This window comes from Lepisosteus oculatus, chromosome 12 (assembly GCF_040954835.1).
Source record: "Lepisosteus oculatus isolate fLepOcu1 chromosome 12, fLepOcu1.hap2, whole genome shotgun sequence".
NCBI classification, from domain to species: Eukaryota; Metazoa; Chordata; class Actinopteri; order Semionotiformes; family Lepisosteidae; genus Lepisosteus; species Lepisosteus oculatus.
In genome coordinates, this window is record NC_090707.1 from 35,688,951 (window position 1) to 35,707,076 (window position 18,126).

Consider the following 18,126-nt stretch of genomic DNA (forward strand, 5'->3'; position numbering starts at 1 on the left):
GAACACCACCTTAACACGCATTAAAACTGGTATTCTGTGCGATGTACAGTATAAGATCTTTTTGTATTAAATGTTAATGTCCTGACCATTTTAATTTCGAGAATGCAAAAATACATGCTACTACACCAACCCTTCTCAAAGCAAATCTGAACAATTCTGTGTGTTCAGGCAGAGACTACACAATTTTATAATACGCCGTTTATACGATGGTACTGTTTCTAAAAAACACGCACAGCTTTGAGCGTACAAAAACATCATTTTTTTTTACTATTGCTGGTTTAAGAGACATTGCTGTGTTGCGTCTGATTTGTTTTTCGTTTCGTTTCCGTAGTAAATCCATTTGTTCGAATATAGAGGCTGTAGTCTGTTATAATAATCATTTTAATTATTGGTAGTAGGTTTGCTGTTGCTGCTGCTTTTGTTTAGAGACTCCAAAGCGTCCGGAGTCTCCAGAGTGCACGTTTTTGAACTTGTGGTGTCAAATATATGAGATTTCAAAAAGACTTACCCATATGAATTCCTTCCCTGTGTCCACATTTCTTCTTGCTCATGTTGAAGTCAATGTAGAAAAGGATGATGGGGTGACCAAAACTTTCTCCCGGACTCGGATCCAAAGCTAACACTGCGTCATGCGCAGTCGAACCAGGTAGGAGCTCTGTGGCGAGTCCCGGAACCCGCTTAGCAACTTCTGGACCCGAACCCAAACCATAGCCTGGTTTGGACCCCTGAAACCCTGCTCCCGACTGATTCGAGTACCGGATGCGGTCTGTGTGCACCTCTGACTTGGAAAACCCCGTCCCTGATCGCATGCCCATTGCAGGTCTCCCTGTTTTCGAACTGGGCGAGTCGGGGAGAATCGCCAGCACTTTCTCCCCCGAGTTCGGTTCCGAGGCGTAGACTGCCACACCGGTCTGGGGCAACTGGGCCAGCCGTTTACACTCGGGTTCCGATAAGGAGGAGACCCGCTGGCAGAGGTTCAGTTTCAGATACTGGAATCCAGTTTTTGCCCAGCGTTCCAGTCGGGCAGCCTTGATTTGGGAACTCCGCGATCGCCCAAGGAAAAGCGCAAAAATTAAAACGGATATGCGTATCCACTTCAGATGCATGATTAGCGTGTACAGAAAGTTACCTTTACGGACGGATTGGGTGGTGAAACAGTTCTCAAAAGAAACAAAAAATACTTTAAAATGCCTTTTTGGGGATGAATTTCCACTTGTTCTTTTGTGCGTTCTCGCCAGAGGGAGGGCGCAGCCTGTCTCCGGTTGCAATCAAATTGGAGAGATGCTGCTTTCTTCATTAAAGGCAGACTTCAAAGGGGGTCAGACTAACATCCAGATCGAAACTAATGTGCGACAGTAACTCCATCCCACAGGGACGACTATGCCAGTAATCAGAAGGGGAGGGCGAACAGTATCAGAGGATGGGACAACCTGTCAGGACAACGCACTAAGACTCTGGCGTATAATCTTTTATAACATAGAAGGGAAAGGTGGCGAAATATGATGTTACTAGCTTTGTAGTCATTCCCTCGGTCGTTTCTTGAACTTCGCAGCTGAAGCCGAAAACAAGGTGCCCCATTTGTTGGCCGAAGTCCATCGAAATATTTCGCTTACTTTTCAGTATTGTTTCAGTTTGTTCCCCCCCACACACAAATTGAATATAACGGAATAACGTCAAGGAACCTCGTAAAATCAAAAGTTACTCGGAACATTTATTTATTCGACTTCAAAAATCTATTTTTGCACAATTCGTGATAGAAAACTGGGAAGGAAAAACGGCGGCAACACGCGACGCCTAAATTCTATACAGTATTTTAGCAAGTTTTTAAAAAAAATACAAAACGCAGCCTTTAAAATATTAGAATAGTCGTGTACATTATTATTTATAATATCGTCGCCATTGCCGTGGATGTAGTTAAGTTTTAGAACTACTTTGTGGAAGACTATATTTGCCACAGAACAAGTACTGTGCAGCTTTTCATTTGAAAGCGCCATTATTTTTTTACTGCCGATTAACATTGAATTTAAACCGACAGTGAAAGACAAGCTCTGCATGAAACCCACATATGTTGACAGGTTGGCTGTAGCTGTATTACGGTTAATAGGATTCAGAGAGACAACAGTTATTGAAGTTGATTATATACGTATAAAAGCATTATATACAATCTAAAAAATAATCGGTAGAAATTGATAGTTCATGTGACCAGTTGAAGACGTGAAACCGAGTTAAATTGCATATTGTTACGTATGTCTTGTTTGGAAGAACTGCAATAAATTCTAAGCAATATCTGCAATGAAGGGATGTCAATTTTGTTTTCCGAATTTGATATCCCTGCATCCTCATGTTGAGGTCTGGGTGTCTCGGTTCCCCTTTTGGCGTATTTTACAAGAAGAGCTGAGAAGTGATGGTGTAAATCTTATCTTAGCTATGTACACAACAATCAAGACTAACGTTGCTGCAAGGACAGACAGCTGTTGTGGGTTCGCTCGTTGTAAGGAAATTTAAACAGCCTTCAACGAATGAATGGACACGTCCCAGGAAGTTAGATCTCGGATCACACATTTATTTGCTTTTCGGTCAAGATAACATGCGAATTGCGAGACGCGGACGAGTTAGGCCATCTAGAGTAATTTCAACACAACTACAAGCACGATTTAAGGCAGCGTCTCAGACGTTAAAGACACTCGGGATCGTCAGCGATAAATTGAACGAAACTACAGAAAACGCGTTTTATAAATTATAAGTGTCCTTCTTTATACAATAGACTGGGTGATGCACATAGAAAAGGCTACAGTAGGTTTCAGCATATTAGTACATTTACAGGAAGGATAAATAATGCTTATACTTTATGAATTGTGTCCTTCAGGGATGAATATCCCAGGAGTTTATCTTTCAACCGTTGATCAACTGGAATTTAGATATTGTCATCATACACTTTAGCTAATCATCATACAATTACCTTTACCACGTTCCGTTAATTCGAGTAATAAATAGTAATATAAAATTGGCCTTCCCGTAGTTTAACCAGTATGAATTATCTTGTCAGTTATCTCGTCCATTACCTGTTTCATATTTAAATAATAAATGCAAAACTCGATGATTATATCGTATAGAATGGATCCTTAAATACAAATGGACACCATTTAAAAATTATAGAATTTCTTACTTTGTAAAAGTTTACGCTAGAAGTCATAACTGATATGCAATAGTATGTTTGGTAAAATGCATAAAAATAAGTTCAATCTAAGCAGCACGTCATGTAGCGTAATAAATGTCAAAATCTCACTGTAAAATAACTGTAAAAAGAATAATATACAATGTTCCTTTTCGATGTTGTTGGTGCAGAAAATATATATATTATCTATAACCGTTCTCTGGACAGCTACCTTCAAACAAAAGGCGTTGTCAAATCGTCATTTCGAATAGTGTGTGTGGAGTAAACACAAAGTTAGTGCATCTCTTGTATTCTCATAATTCAATACAATACTCATAATAGTATGGAAAGAAAAACTAATGGTTTCATATTTTTCAAGTCCATAATAAACATGTAACCCCGAAGGACAGGACACTCAGAGGTGTCCTCCAGTCTTGGACTGTCTGCCCGCGATAAAATATTGTCTTGGCCCTTGTTGTTTGGTTAGGTTTTGCTAGATGTTTTGATGGGTTTTTTTCTCCCTTGCGCCGTCCTTTGGTTTTGCAGAAGCCATCTTATCTCAGACCCTTCGCTCAGTTCATCCACAAAGGCGTTGACTGAGTCATCCCAACCGGTCTCTTCTGGACCCAGCAGCGACACACGAACGAGAGCACAGGTGGTACTTCTTTACCCGAAGGATTGATTCCGGCATGTGTGTGGCACAGACAGCCTTATTGTTAAAGCTGATACCCAAGTTTCGTTCAAGAAAAACTGCTGGATGAGATCATTTGGATCAATCAGCTGCCAACTACCAAATGGGCCTAATGACCTGCATGTCCTCAACTCATCTGTGGTTCTTAAGAAATGAAATTAGACATGTTCGGTGTTGGCAGGCATTATTCTGAAAAGCCTTTAAAATGCCAAACTACCTAAAGAATGAAAACAATCACGCTCACTGTATTTTAACTTAACACGACTCGTGTCTGTCTTGTAACATATGATTGAGAACTCGACTGACCTGTTACCTCCCCATTAGCAGGTTATTAACGTTTCTTGGTCATTAAGATTTATGGCAAAACAAACTTTGAAAACAACGAAAAAATATGACATTCTTGAGATTTACCACGTAGAAGAATTGGTTTATAACGTGAGTCGAGCTATTCAAACGACGTCGTAATGAAGCACGTACTGAGAAGCAATAGCATAACTCACAACTAGCAACCCACTGAGTCTCAGCAGGTGTGAGCCTGGTCAGTACCTGGATGGGAGACCTCCTGGGAAAGCTAAGGCTGCTGCTGGAAGAGGTGTTAGTGGGGCCAGCAGGGGGCGCTCACCCTGTGCTCCATGTGGGTCCTAATGCCCCAGTATAGTGACGGGGGACACTACACTGTAAACAGGCGCTGTCCTTCGGATGAGACGTAAAACCGAGGTCCTGACTCTCTGTGGTCATTAAAAATCCCAGGGTGTTTCTCGAAAAGAGTAGGTGTGTAACCCCGGCGTCCTGGCCAAATTTCCCATTGGCCCTTACCAATCATGGCCTCCTAATAATCCCCATCTATGAATTGGCTTCATCACTCTGCTCTCCTCCCCACTGAGAGCTGGTGTGTGGGGAGCGTTCTGGCGCACTATGGCTGCCGTCGCTTCATCCAGGTGGGGCTGCACACTGGTGGTGGTGGAGGGGATCCCCATTACCTGTGGAGCGCTTTGAGTGGAGTGTCCAGAAAAGCGCTATATAAGTGTAAGCAATTATTATTATTATTATTATTATTATTATTATAAAACAATCTAACAGACGGCGGTGAAAAATAACACTGAATGTCATCGGGCTTTAACATTACGGTTGTCCACCAGAGTGCGTCCGGCGCTTTCTTATACGAATTGAAACTATAAAGGCACCACTGACACCTTTTGTGTCTTGTCTTTATCCGTGCGATCGGCATATTTTTTTTTAAAGGTGCTAAATAGCAATATCCCTTCAACAGCCGTTTTCACCGTACTGCTGTTTTTAAGGATAACTCGCTGCTGTTTTTGCGAGACCCCTGCGCATTACACAACTTTGCAGTAACACGGTGTGGTCGTAAGGGGACGCTGTCTTTATAGACTGGAATCAGGAAGCCGGGGGTCTTCCTAGAGCAGGGCAGCGCGGTGTGAGCGTCGCAGTTTGTCGGGGGGTTTTCATGTTGTCTCCTTGAAAACAAAAAATGGATTTTGAAGATTTGTTTGATGAGAGGACGTTTTCTTTTTCTGACTTCCAGGAGTTCACGGTATGATCGTTTATCTCTTTCTTATTGCTGTAAAACCTGCTGTCATGTCTTTCGAAGAGTCCTGCCCTTGACTGACTTATCTAGTCACCTGTCCTGTACTTCCTTAAATGTCTGCGACTTCTGATCTGTTCCGAATGAAGTGTTTGCATTTATAGTAATTAAGTACACGTTTTAAGAAATGTGTTTTATCTATTGATTTGCCGCAGCTACCTGGTAACAGTGTCATCACATGCACATACTGTAACTAAGCAAATAAGTTATATGGTATGTCGTTAGTCCGGGAAAAAGTGACAAAAAAGTTTTCAGTTAAGCGCACACGTTCACTTTTTTTCACTTAGATCTGACTGCTTATCATCCCGTGCTCACAAAAATGACGGTTCTCGATAAACGGTTGGGGTGCCATTCGCAAATACCAGAGTTCGCGGTTTGTTTTCATGAGGCGCACGGCAGCTCGGAGCACTGGATCACGGCTGCGCGTACCACTCGACCCCGCGGCTTTATCCTGGCCTGTTTGAAGGCCTCAGCGACGGGCGCGGATTAAATGATTTGTCCGTCACTCCCTTCTTTTGTGCATCATTCGGGGTGCTGTCATCACACGCGTAGCGTTGTCAGCTCTGTTCCTTGCGTCTTAAGTCTTAAGTCTTAACCGTACTTTTGTTCCTAAAGTATCTTACTATAAATCCTATAGTGAACTCGGTTCTTGCGTGTATTATACTTTTTTATTAAATGCTTTATGAGCTAGCTTTTGTTAAAGCAAAACTTACTTAAAACTTACTAAAAAATCCATTTCGAGATCATAATAACTTAGCTTATTCTTGTTTATTTACAAGGAAGCATTTCATTTAAAAGAAGTGGAGTTCTCCCTTGTTTGTTTGTTTTTTTTTCATTCTTAGCACAGCTGAATGTGATCGCCATTTCATTACTCATTTGCGCAAAAGGGTTTCCATTAAAATAGTTCAATTTCACACAAATCTATTTTTTTTCTAGTTCCTTCCTAGCCATCAGAAGCTCTCTGAACGGGTTCGGAAGAGGTTGTACTATGGACTGGATAAAGACTGTGCTTTTGATGCCCTTTCATGTCCTGTTACTGGTAGGTTGGCTGATTTAAAAGAAAAAATGTTTGATTAATAATCTGCAGGAATTGTCTTAGCTTTGTATTCCTTTTTACAGACCTGTGACAGACTGATTGTGTTGTCAGTAAATTCAGATTAGAATTTCAGTAGGTAATCCTTCTAGATCTGGAACTTGAGCTAGTCAATTCTGATTCTAAAAGGTACCATGGGTATTTGTGCAGTGAAAAAAACTTTAAACATAAATTTGATTTGCAAATGGTTCCATTATTAGACAATATACAGTATGTATCCAGGAACGTTGCATAAAAGCATTCATTGCATTTATACTTTTCCAGAGCGCTTAATAAGGATTGCAAGATTAATCTCCACTGCATTCATTGATTTTAATAAACTTGATCAATCTGGGGCAGACAGGAACACTTGTATGATGCTGCTCATTTTATTAGTTAACATTTTGGTTTTGCCCAATGAAGAGTGAGGCATAAGCCTTTTACAACCTTCACAAATCTTCACAAATCTGTTTTGTTTTTTTTCTTTTTCGATTTTCTTCATTTAGATATCGCCGTTGAACTGCTTCAGAAATCTGCTCCGAGTCCGATCCGCAAACTTCAGAAGAAATACGCAGCACATGTGGCACGGTTAGTTTTTCCCTAAATTTTTTTGCACCAGCAGTATTGTGTGCACCAGACCCAGGAGGGGAAAAGAAGGTTGCAGATAAACTGAAAGTTCCTTGAAAGTTGATTGTAAAATAGTGATTTGTTATTTTTGCAATAATCTTGGAATGTCTCTCATGATGACCATAGGACTGGGTGTAAATATTTTGTGCTTAGTGCACTCGATGTTCATTTAGACACGGCAAACAATCATTTTTATGGGTGAGAAGACGGAAATGTGAAGGAAGCTTATCATTTTGCCTCAGCAGCTATAAGCAATAATGTAAAACATTTTTAGATTTAAAGTCATGAAGGTAAAGAGGTAGGATTCCAGTTGCATGACAGCTTCATTCATTCAAGATGTTATCTTTGTATGATTTGTGCTACGAAAGCAGAGAGGTATTAACATTATTTTAACTTGTTTTCTCTGTGTCGGTTTCTTAAAGCCAGGTTGCAACGTCCAACATTTGCCATAGTGCGTAAAGTGCTTTAGAAACAGAAATAGATCAAACTGCATTGCAGACTAGTTGGACTCTGATTTGTGGTCTTGCCCTCTGTCCTCTCCCGTTTCATTTTTTTAAATAAAGCTTTACGTGCTCAGTGGAGGTAGGACTACATACTGTAAGGCTGGGCTGTTCAAGCTTCAGGTTGTAGGGTATGTGTGGTAAATGCTCTCTGCAGTAATGTAAAGCATCTGAAAATAGATGCCCCTCCAGTTACAGTGCAGATCATATCACTGAACAGCTTGCTTTCCAGTTTACCACATTAATTCTTGCAAAGCATGCTTGCAATCTAGCTCCATTTTCACAGAGGCAGTGTTTACTGATGTCGGCACTACTTGCTTACATAACATTGGGGCTCATTAAACCTTAAACTGACCAGAAATTATAGTAGATAGATTTGAAGAAATGATATTTAATTTGGTATGTTTATTTATCGCGAAAAATATTTCACCAGCTTATTCCTGCTTATTACAGTCAAGCTAATATGTACAAGGGGTGGCTAATAGCTTTAGTTGATGTTTGTTGAATTTTATGTTGATGTTTCTTGCTTGTTTAGGGAAGCTTGTATTTCTCCTTGCGCAATGATGCTAGCTCTGGTTTACATTGAAAGACTGAGACACAGAAACCCTGACTACCTGCAACAGATCTCCTCCTCTGACCTCTTCCTGATCTCCATGGTACGTAAACGACTGTTAAGAGACTGGCATGGGCGAAGTGTTTACAAGTGTACTTTTTATATTTGAGGCATATAATCACATATCAAATATCACGTGATTAGAATCACATCTAATCAAAAAATTTGTGAAGGTGTAAATTAAATGCATATCATTATGTTTACAGAATTAAATATTTGTATCTCTGCTCAAATTGGATTGTCGGTGACTGCTCAGTAGTGCTCATTTGTACTGTAAACGCAAGCTCTTTCCAGGTATGGATGACCATGGGCCAGCAGGGAAACCCAAGTTTATTTTAACCAGACAGTTTATTTTCGCATATTGAAAACCTGTGCATCCTTAGGAGTTATGCGTGTGTTCTTTCTAATATAAATTGGGCTCAGCTGTTTTATGTTAGCATTTACTTTTCAGACAGAGACCATCAACTGTAAGACAGTCAAACCAGTACTGGCAAGTTAGTATCAAAGAACATCATCTCGTGTATCGTGCTGGTGCTTTTGATTTTTGATTTAGTTTTTCTTTCTGCATTTTTAGAGGAAAACAGCTAAATTAACGGGTTACCCGATGAATTGAAATCGATCAGTTGTGTGTGTGTGTCTGCCTTCAGATGGTTGCCAGTAAGTACCTGTATGATGAAGGAGAGGAGGAGGAGGTTTTCAATGACGAATGGGGAGCTGCAGGGAAACTGGATGTCCAAACAGTGAACAAGCTGGAAATGAACTTCCTCAAGGCCATTGTAAGCACATTTCATTGTCCTTCAGCCTGCATTTTAAAGTGAAAACGACCTTTACCATGATTGACACAACAGGCAGATGTTTTGGGATTTTATTGATATGCGGTAGGATTCTGAAGAATATATGTTTACAGATGTATAATCTTTTTGTTGCTGCAGTGGTTAGCATTGGTGCTTTGCATCCTTGGGACCCTGGGTTCAGTCCCTGGCCTGGGGTGTTATCTGTGTGGAGTTTGTATGTTCTCCCCAGGTTGGTTTGAGTTTCCCTTTCACAGTCCAAAGACATAGTGGTGGGTTACTTGGCCTTGGTGTGAGTGTGTCTGCCCTGTGATCTTCCTATTATTAACATGTAAAATTGTCTCTCATCTTAATTCCCATACTTGCTTACTGTATAGATTTGATGCCCGAGTGCTATAATTTTACACATTCCTGTAGTATTGTTTTGATATTTAAAACAATGTTTTTCTCATTTGCCGTCTAGAAAGTCATATCATTTTATGCGACGTTCAAGGTCAGTACGTTGGTGGAATGTTACACTGTTGTGCACTTCTGTTGTTCAATATGAGGAAGATATCATCTCTTTCAATTTGGAAGATCACAGGATACTGTACTAATTGAATGCTCAGAACCTCCATGTCGAAAATATGCACATATTTATCAGCAGAACATCATTTAACGATGACAGTTATCCATTGTAACCAAATAAATGTGAAAATATAGCAGCATATTCCAGTGTAAATCCTGGACTTTCTAATGTGTTAATCTCTGCATGAGTGATCAAAGACCAATAAATATAGAGATATAGATATACAACCTATTATAAAAATCAAATAAACTAAGAGGTGGGCCTGCCTAAATTAACTTTGTGACTTGGAATGAAAAGAGATGAGTTTGATGTAGTGGGTAGAGAATGTGTGTTGCAGCTGATAGCTAAGAATCTTCAAAAGAAAGATCTGTTTCCAAGATAATAACATCTTGCAGTTGTCAGAGACAAAAATATCTTAGTCAGGTGGGCTACAGCAGCAGCTTCACACGCGTATGTGAGTCAGTATGTGAATCGGTACACCTAATTAGTTGCTTCCTAAAAGAATTCCGACATGATTAATCGTCAAATAACTTGAGTTCTCGGCTCTAAGCACCAAGGCATGACATTAAAGAAAATGTCAAAATGTTTGATGGCAGGGAACAGAGAGGACAAGCAAACTCTGTATACGTTTCAGGTGGAGCCCTTCTGTCGTTGATGGCTCTCTGCAGTCCTTTTTCAGATAAGATAAGATCACTTTATTGGCCATATACAAGCATACCTGTCTGTGTGTCTCATGGAGAGCAAGCTGGGGGTCAGGGCGCAGGGTCAGCCATTTATACGGTGGGGTTAAGAGCCTTGCTCAGAGGCCCAACGGAGTAGGATTCCTCTGCCAGCCGCGGGATTTGAACTGGCAACCTTCCAGCCACAGGCGCAGATCCTTAGCCACAGAGCCACCGCACGGCCCATGATTAACTTCTAACTGAACTGATCTCTTTTTGCTACGGGTGTTTAGAATTGGCTGGGTGAAGAAATGAAGTTTGATCTCGCCAAGCTGTCTGATTCCACCTCCTGGCAAATCAGACAGTTTATTTTTGCATATTGAAAACCTGTGCATCTTTAAGAGTTATGCACCTATTCTTTCTGTTTAATCTGAATTGTTGTCAGCCATTTTAAGTTAGCACTTACTTTTCAGACAGAGACCACCAAAAGTAAGACAGTCAAACCAGTAGTGGCAAGTTAGTATCAGAGAACATCATCTCGCGTATCATGCTGGTGCTTTGAATTTTTGATTTTCATAAAGGAACAATCCACAAGGGTAGTTTGGAAGCTGTACCCACTCTCTCCCAATAAGCTTGAAGTTTTTACATAGATTCTTTTAATTTGTTTTATATTTTAATCATTCATTTGCTGACAGATGTTTCATCATAAATAAATCTGCTGCTATTTTCCCAGGAAAACTGTGCTGCTTACTAATTGGTGCGACTTCTGTTTGCAGGACTGGAGCCTTTATGCTGAACCAAGCGAATTCTTTGATATTTTAAGCCAGCTAGAAACGAGGTAGGCATGTTCAAATTGTGTGTTCTCTGTTGCATCGATTCTGGCCCGTGTGATCTTATTAACTGTCCTGTAACAGGCCAGAATTCACAATAATTCGCCGCAAAATTGGAATAATCTGTACCCTGATCTCATATGACAATCCCAAAATCAATGATTAACATGTAGTATATAAGTATGTAAGTCAGTTTTTGGAGGACCTATTTCTTAGCAGCCAGTTAATGGAAGAGAATAGTTTGGGCACAGAAGTTATGTATTTCCTGGCTAGAGATGGAGACCCATATTAACCTGTGTGAAATGCAGATGAATCTACTAATAATGATGGATGATATGTTCTACACTGCTGTGTTTTGTGCTTGACATTTTGCTGTAGTTTGATATGTACTTCAAGCCAATGTTATTCCCTTTTTAAATATTTTTGGCCCTGTATCATGTATTCAAGGGCCAGCATGCAACATGCTGTACTGCCCACCCATTGTATCTTGTTGCCTTCTGATGTGTGCATTTTCGTTAAAATTGAGATGATCCTGTATTTCAAATGTTACCCGTGACCTACTATCATTCTGACTAATGCATTAAGTAGCTGCATTAGTAGTGCTAATAGATAATATCTAATAAATAGGCTTGTCTCTTGATTGAAACAGTTCCTGTATGTTAATATCAGCTAGTGTACACATTCCATCCCGTACAACTACATTTTGCCAAACTGTAACCGCAAGTTCTATTTAGTAGCTGTTTTCAAGCCATGGGAAACACCTCTGTATTTGTAAGCAACCACTAGAATCAGATCATTAATATACTTAAGGCAACAGGAGGTTTTTGCTTTTTTGCTTTTTTGCTTTTTTGCTTTTTTGCTTTTTTGCTTTTTTGCTTTTTGCATGGCATCTTTTCTTTATTTAAAAAAAAAACTGAAAACTGGGGGGGGGACCCAGAGTATATTTAGTAATTAGATTAAGTAATGTGATGCATTGAAGCCTGTTCTATTCATCAGTGTGTGGTGTGACACTACAAATAAGATGTATGCGCAGTGTGGTAGTGTTTTCACTTAAATAGAAATCCACAAGGCTGCAAGAGTCAACGGGGTTATATAATTTCATTGTGACCAGCATAAGGAATTTCAAAGGAAAAATCGGCTTTCAAAGGAACAAGCTCATAGATACCAGATATCTTTCAGGAAGTGAAGCCTGGCAAGTACAGGCTTGCCCTGTGTTTAACTAAATAACAGGGGAATTTGCATTGGATTATCTTGTATGTAAAAACTACAGTGCAAACAGGACTACCCCCAGCCCAAACCGGTCAGGTATCTTGTAACCTTATTACAGTTGTACCTGAGGTTTGAATAGAAACCAGGTAAGCAGCGCTGTAATACTAACACCACTGTCAAACATGTTTCAGTTTTTTTTTTTCAGGTGCAAGATAACAAAAAAGTAACTTACAGGTATTGTATCCAGTACCAACACAGTTACCAAAAGAGAAGTACTAAAATTAGAGGGATCATCAGATCCATGAGCTCTTATATTGGTATTTTTAAGTTACAACTCTTGCTGGCTTGCCTGCAGGCCTATAACGTTGGAAAGGTTCTGCAAAATCAATGTGAATTATTCCTGTTTCCATATGTCGCCTTGGTGCGCCTTTTTATCACGCATTTGCTAGGCGTGCCCCCTGTTATTGGAGTAGTTTGCAAAGGGTTCCCGGATTTTGTGCGTCTCTACATATTGTGTTAAGTATGGGCTATTATCTCAGGTACCGCGGTCTGTAAAATGCTGACCTTTTTGTCGCCCCCCCCCCCAGCATCGCCCAGAAGCAGGGATTGAAGAGAGGCTGGTTTACATACACCGACCTTTGTGTCCTGCTGGAGCAGGCCGTGTGGCAGAAAGCTTTCGTCAACATCTATCTCCACTTCACCAAAGTAAGGAGCCGTTCATGTCACCGGTTCTGCTAAGATAATAATAATATTATTATTATTATTATTATTATTTATTATTATTATTATTATTGTTGTTGTTTCTTTATTAGCCCTGTACAATTTCTTGCATTAGGAATTCGTCTTTTCGCATACCCCAGCTTTTCTCCATGGAGACACAGACACACAGACAGGGAGAGAAGCTTGGGGTCAGAGCGCAGGGTCTGCCATTGTACGGCGCCCCTGGAGCAGTTAGGGTTAAGGGCTCTCTTACGAGATTATTCTGATACAAATGAATGTATATCAGCTTATTTAGTACTTCCCACTCGTATTGGTTTTTGACTTTTAGTTTTTAGTGGTGTTATGCAGATTCTAGTGCAATGATAGCTTCCTGGGAGTGGCCTGTTGTCTTCTTTTTCATATCCCGAGGTAGTTACATAGATGAAATCCTAATCTCGTGCACTTTTAGGCCACAATACCTTGATGTGGACCCCTTGTTTTATTGGGTCCTGTCCGCAGGAGGTGAGGGGTTTTTTTCTCTCCGGGTTTGGAATTGATTGGGAATGACTGGAAACTCAGCCTTGTGGATCTGTGTGGTCTCCCGCAGCTGGCCTGTATGCTGGGGCTGGTGTACCTCGCCAGCGTGGCCGGGCTGATCGCGTCCTCCGCGGTGCTGCAGCAGCTGACCGGCTCCCACACCCTCCCCGTGCCGGATGGAGGCGCCTTCCGCCCCCGGGGGGAGCGGCCCGGCCTGGAGCAGCCTCAGCCCCCTGCCTCCGCCCTTCGCTGCTGCTGCTGCGTCTTGGGGAACGACGGTCAGGATGGGCACCAGGGCGTGACCGCCACCGCCACCACCACGCTCTGCTTCTGGGGCTCGTTTCTCGCCTCTCTCTCCTACTCCTCCGACCCCCAGCCCGTCCCTGACAATACCACTCCTGGACTTCACTGCTCGGGTTGCCTGGGCGTCCCCAGTGGTTCCAGGTTAATGCTTCAGTGTGGAACGCCCAATACCACTGGATCAAGCTTCTCTCCTCCTCACAGCCTGCTGGGACGGACCTCACAGACGGCCTTTTCTGTGAGCGACAGGGGTCTTTTTAGGAGGGTGCTTGACCCTCTGTTCAGCCTTTCCCTCAGTATCCCTCGATGTTTCCCAGAGACTGTGATACCGTTAGGAAAGGCCCAAACCTTCCTTCTCCCCAGTTAGAAATGGCTGTTTTATCCCACTCTCTTAGGGGGGTGGGGAACAAAATTGTAAAATTGTAATTTTCTTGTCTTCACGTTTTTGTGGTTTGATAAAAAAACGCGGTTTGCAAACCTAACTTTTCAAAGGTGACTGTAAATAAATTTCCTATTTTACGAGAGACAGGATGTGTGAAGATACGATCAGGGGGGCCATGAGAGACTTAGTCTCGGCTGAAGGGCCTTTGAAGGCTTGTCAACAGTCCGCTTTCAATAACAGAGATTTCTAAGTGCAAATAGATGTATTTAAAATTGTTCATCTTCGGATTCTCCACATCTAAGTGGTCACGTTCTGCACAGAAATGCCTAATTTAAACAATTCTGCATTTGTCACGGTGTGTTTGGATCACATCGCACCTTTTAACTTGACGTTTCTGGTGGATTTCTGACGACTTGAGGCTTTTTACATTTTTTTCTCACAATCACCCGGGAAAGTAAAGAATTGTTTTTACAAAACGTTTAAAACGGCCTTGAAGATGTGACTGGGGGCGGGGTGCCTCTAATCTTTACAAAAAAGAAACATTTCCTAGGTCAGTTGTAACTGAAAATGGTATTAAGATGTGGTCGAAATAAATCAAAAGTAAATGCCAATATGACCTGTCCTACTGTTTGTAAGGAATTTGGTACATATTAATCCATGAAGGTATTTACCCCATTATTCTAAAATATTCCATTCTAAACCTATTTTTTTGTAGGTTTGTAGATGTTCTGGGGCTTATTGTATTATTTTTTTGTATACCTGAACTTGGACTTTTATTCTGAAAATATATCATTTTGATTTACCATCCTCTTAAATATAGCAGAAGGTTTGGGTATGTGGCAGAGTAGTTCTCTTATCCTTAAATGGAGTGAGAGACCCGATGACGTTTTGTTTTTTTCTTAAGGGTCTAGGGAAAGGTTTAGATGCTGAGTGTGTGTCTAGTTTGCTAGAGTCTTGGGAACGTTTTCTGAAGTTTTGAAGGTCTTTTCTTGTTTGAGCCAGAATTTATGCTCCTATTTAATTAGGAACTGGTAAATAAAGAGCATGAGTTCAGAAGTACAGTAAAACAGTAATAAGTACAGTGGTTTCTTTGAGTATCATAATGTGCAGCTTTTGGCTACTATTAAAACAGTTTGGATTTGGGGGTATTATCCACGTCTGCACCAGGATACACTATGTCAGACTAAAGGCTTTACATCTCTAGGTTCTCTGTGGCGGTTTCTGATTTGAAACCAGCAAATCGTACTTTGAAGTAAATATATAGTGCAGGAAGAAGAGGAACACTGTATCCATGCTGAGTGCTGGTTCTGTTCCTTGGTTTGTGATGTAGAGTCTTAAGTAAATTATTTGAAAAGTTCCTAAGTGTGAGAAGGTCTGGCTTTCATTTACAAAGTGAAGCGCTTTAATGCTTAATTAAGAGTTTACAGAAGAGGCTGGAATCCGTTTAGGATGTGGTTATGCTGCGCATGAGTGCAACATTCGAAACGTTCATTCTCACAACAAAGAATTGATGTTACCAGCTTCACTTGCTACTACTGTATGCCCTTCTTCTGTGCTCTCTGAATACTGTCATGGTTATTCAAAGGAAAAAGGATTTTGTTTGGTTGACAACGTTCTGTAACTGTCTGTTCTGTGCAGCATCAGTATTTTTAATACTGTATTGTTCCCATAGTCCAGCCAAGAAGCACAAGTCAGTACTACCCCTGTGTGCAACACTGTCTTAGGCTACACTTAATCTTCTTTGAATTATCACTTGCATCTTTTTGGAGTTAAAAAACAGGGGCAAAAAAAGGCATCTGAACAGGAAATAACGGACTGCGTGAAAACTTTTTTGTGTGTGTGATTCTATTTTCAGCGGTATGACTCCAATTAACATTTTCTATAGGACATTTCCATTACATTGTTTTAACAGCTGTCTTTAAATGTATAAAATTGCTAATTTAACAGTGAAACAGGCTTAGGCTTATTGTAAACGCGAAGCTGCATACTCAGAAGGTGTAAACTGAAATACTTTAACTTCTGAACACCTGTCACTGATTTAGTAATTTTACACAAAGTAATACAAACTAAGTCTTAATTGGTGGATTTTCCATACATATTCCATGAAGTGTGCAGCATATTAATTTTGTTTTTACACTGAATGAGTAAATAAGGGAACTGAGCTTTGAGGATGGAGCCTTTCAGTCCTAAGGAATTCAGTTCCCATTGCATGAAGTTAAAGACTTAGAACATAGGATATAATCCTGTCTATTTCTAGGTGATAGTTCTTTTGAGGACAGTGAATTCAAGTACACATACCGTTTTCTCATTTCAGATTTTTCTTCCTGAATAACTGCTGAATTCAGAGAGCATCTAAAAGCGTTACCAAATTTTTAACCCTTACAAACATAGCAAGTGGAAAATGAAAAGATCTGGCAAGTGACTCATTTTTTAAGTTTTGTGGCCTGTGTTATTTTAAAGTCATTTGTGGTATTAAGTTTACTTTTCTCCCATAGTCAGTGACTATATGACTTTGTTTAGGTGGTGTGTTACAATGGAATTAGCGTGTTATCATTTAGAGATCAGCAGTATTTTATTTACACACAGCTTTCTTATGCAGAAATTATTAACAGAATTGGATGGTGACGTAAAAGCTGTTGAATCCAGTGCAATGCTTTTATTTTTCAAAATGCAGCAGCAGTTAGTATTTTATTTTGGGAAGTATTTTCCTTTTTGTTTAAAACATGGGACAATTCTGTCTATAACATTTAATTTACATCAGACTTCATTTATTTGAATTGATATTTACATTTTTTAGAACATCAGAATTCTGACTTGGCTCAGGCCAGGACTGAGGTGCATTAATAAACTTTACAATGCATGGAAACATAGAAGAGTTGAAACATAGAAGAGAACATGTTGGAAAGTTGAATATGGGTTGCACTGCACTTTTTTTTTTTCTATAGAATTATTTTTATGAGCATTTCCTGTCACACCTTGGTAAGTGATATTGAATTATTTTCTGGTTGCAGTCTGAGATGCAGGATTACCAAAGTGGAGCCTGATTAGTTCTGTGCTGATAAAACCATCTGCTAACCAGAACAAAAATGTTGAAGGAACTTCCTGCACAACTCTTCCTCTCACTGCTTGTCTTGTTCTGAAAAGCACTGAACGAAGATGGAAATATTCCTACCCATAGTCAATACCATCTGCGTGTGGCTTTCCGCTGTCAGTGCAATGCAATTTTGTATGTTTGGCCATGACATCTGTATACATTTACATTTTTGTGATGGGCAAAAATAGGCTTTTAAACCATTGCTGGGAGACTTTAAAGGAGCTCCAAGGTTATTTTTTTTTTACTACTTAAACTTATGGAGAACATAAAATGTATAAAATTCTGTATAATGCTTCACTGTTAAAATAAATTTGATTAAATTAATTTTGAGACTTTTAATTTGGTTCTTTTTGTTACAAGATAAAGTGTGGATAATACTAACGGGCATACAGCAGAAAAAGATATCTCTTCTGAATTTCATCTATGAACAAACGTAAACTTGACCTGGGATTTGTTTTTACACTTTTCACAATATTATGTGCAGAGACAAGCAGAACAAGTCAGCTATCACATTTTTTCAAAGTTGATGAAAATTCTGTGATGGAGTAAGATACAATTTATATATATATACATGGATCTTAATTGTACAAGTATCTGTATTGGCAGCATTTTTTTAGGAAGTATGGAGGGACACTGGGATTGGAAAGCCTACATTAATGAATTGATAGTGATGGTGTTCCTCCTAACCAAAGCTGATGAGGAAGTAGCCTCCTTTTTACAGTTCTTCTATCCATCCTTAGACCCTGGACAGGATGCCAGCCTGTAGCAGGGCACATACTGTACTAACACGCGCTGAA

The 18,126-nt window shown here is 40.1% G+C and overlaps 2 protein-coding genes across 3 annotated transcripts in view; one reads left to right on the forward strand and one right to left on the reverse strand.

Moving 5' to 3' along the window:
• Window positions 1–1,330, reverse strand: part of LOC107078852 (uncharacterized) — a 29,042-nt gene extending 27,712 nt beyond the window's left edge. For both annotated transcript variants that reach the window (XM_015359502.2, XM_015359501.2), the window contains exon 1: window positions 509–1,330. In XM_015359502.2, coding sequence (XP_015214988.1) covers window positions 509–1,106 — 598 coding nt within the window. In that variant the 5' untranslated portion in view covers window positions 1,107–1,330. The remainder of the gene's footprint in view (window positions 1–508) is intronic.
• A 3,891-nt stretch (window positions 1,331–5,221) lies between these two features.
• cnppd1 (cyclin Pas1/PHO80 domain containing 1) lies at window positions 5,222–17,653 on the forward strand. Its single transcript, XM_015359602.2, has 8 exons — window positions 5,222–5,397; window positions 6,385–6,487; window positions 7,027–7,108; window positions 8,183–8,303; window positions 8,908–9,036; window positions 11,055–11,116; window positions 12,905–13,022; window positions 13,624–17,653. Exons 1-8 carry the CDS (start codon window positions 5,335–5,337, stop codon window positions 14,218–14,220), a joined length of 1,275 nt encoding a protein of 424 aa, XP_015215088.2. The 5' UTR covers window positions 5,222–5,334; the 3' UTR covers window positions 14,221–17,653.
• The last annotated feature ends 473 nt before the right edge of the window (window positions 17,654–18,126 follow it).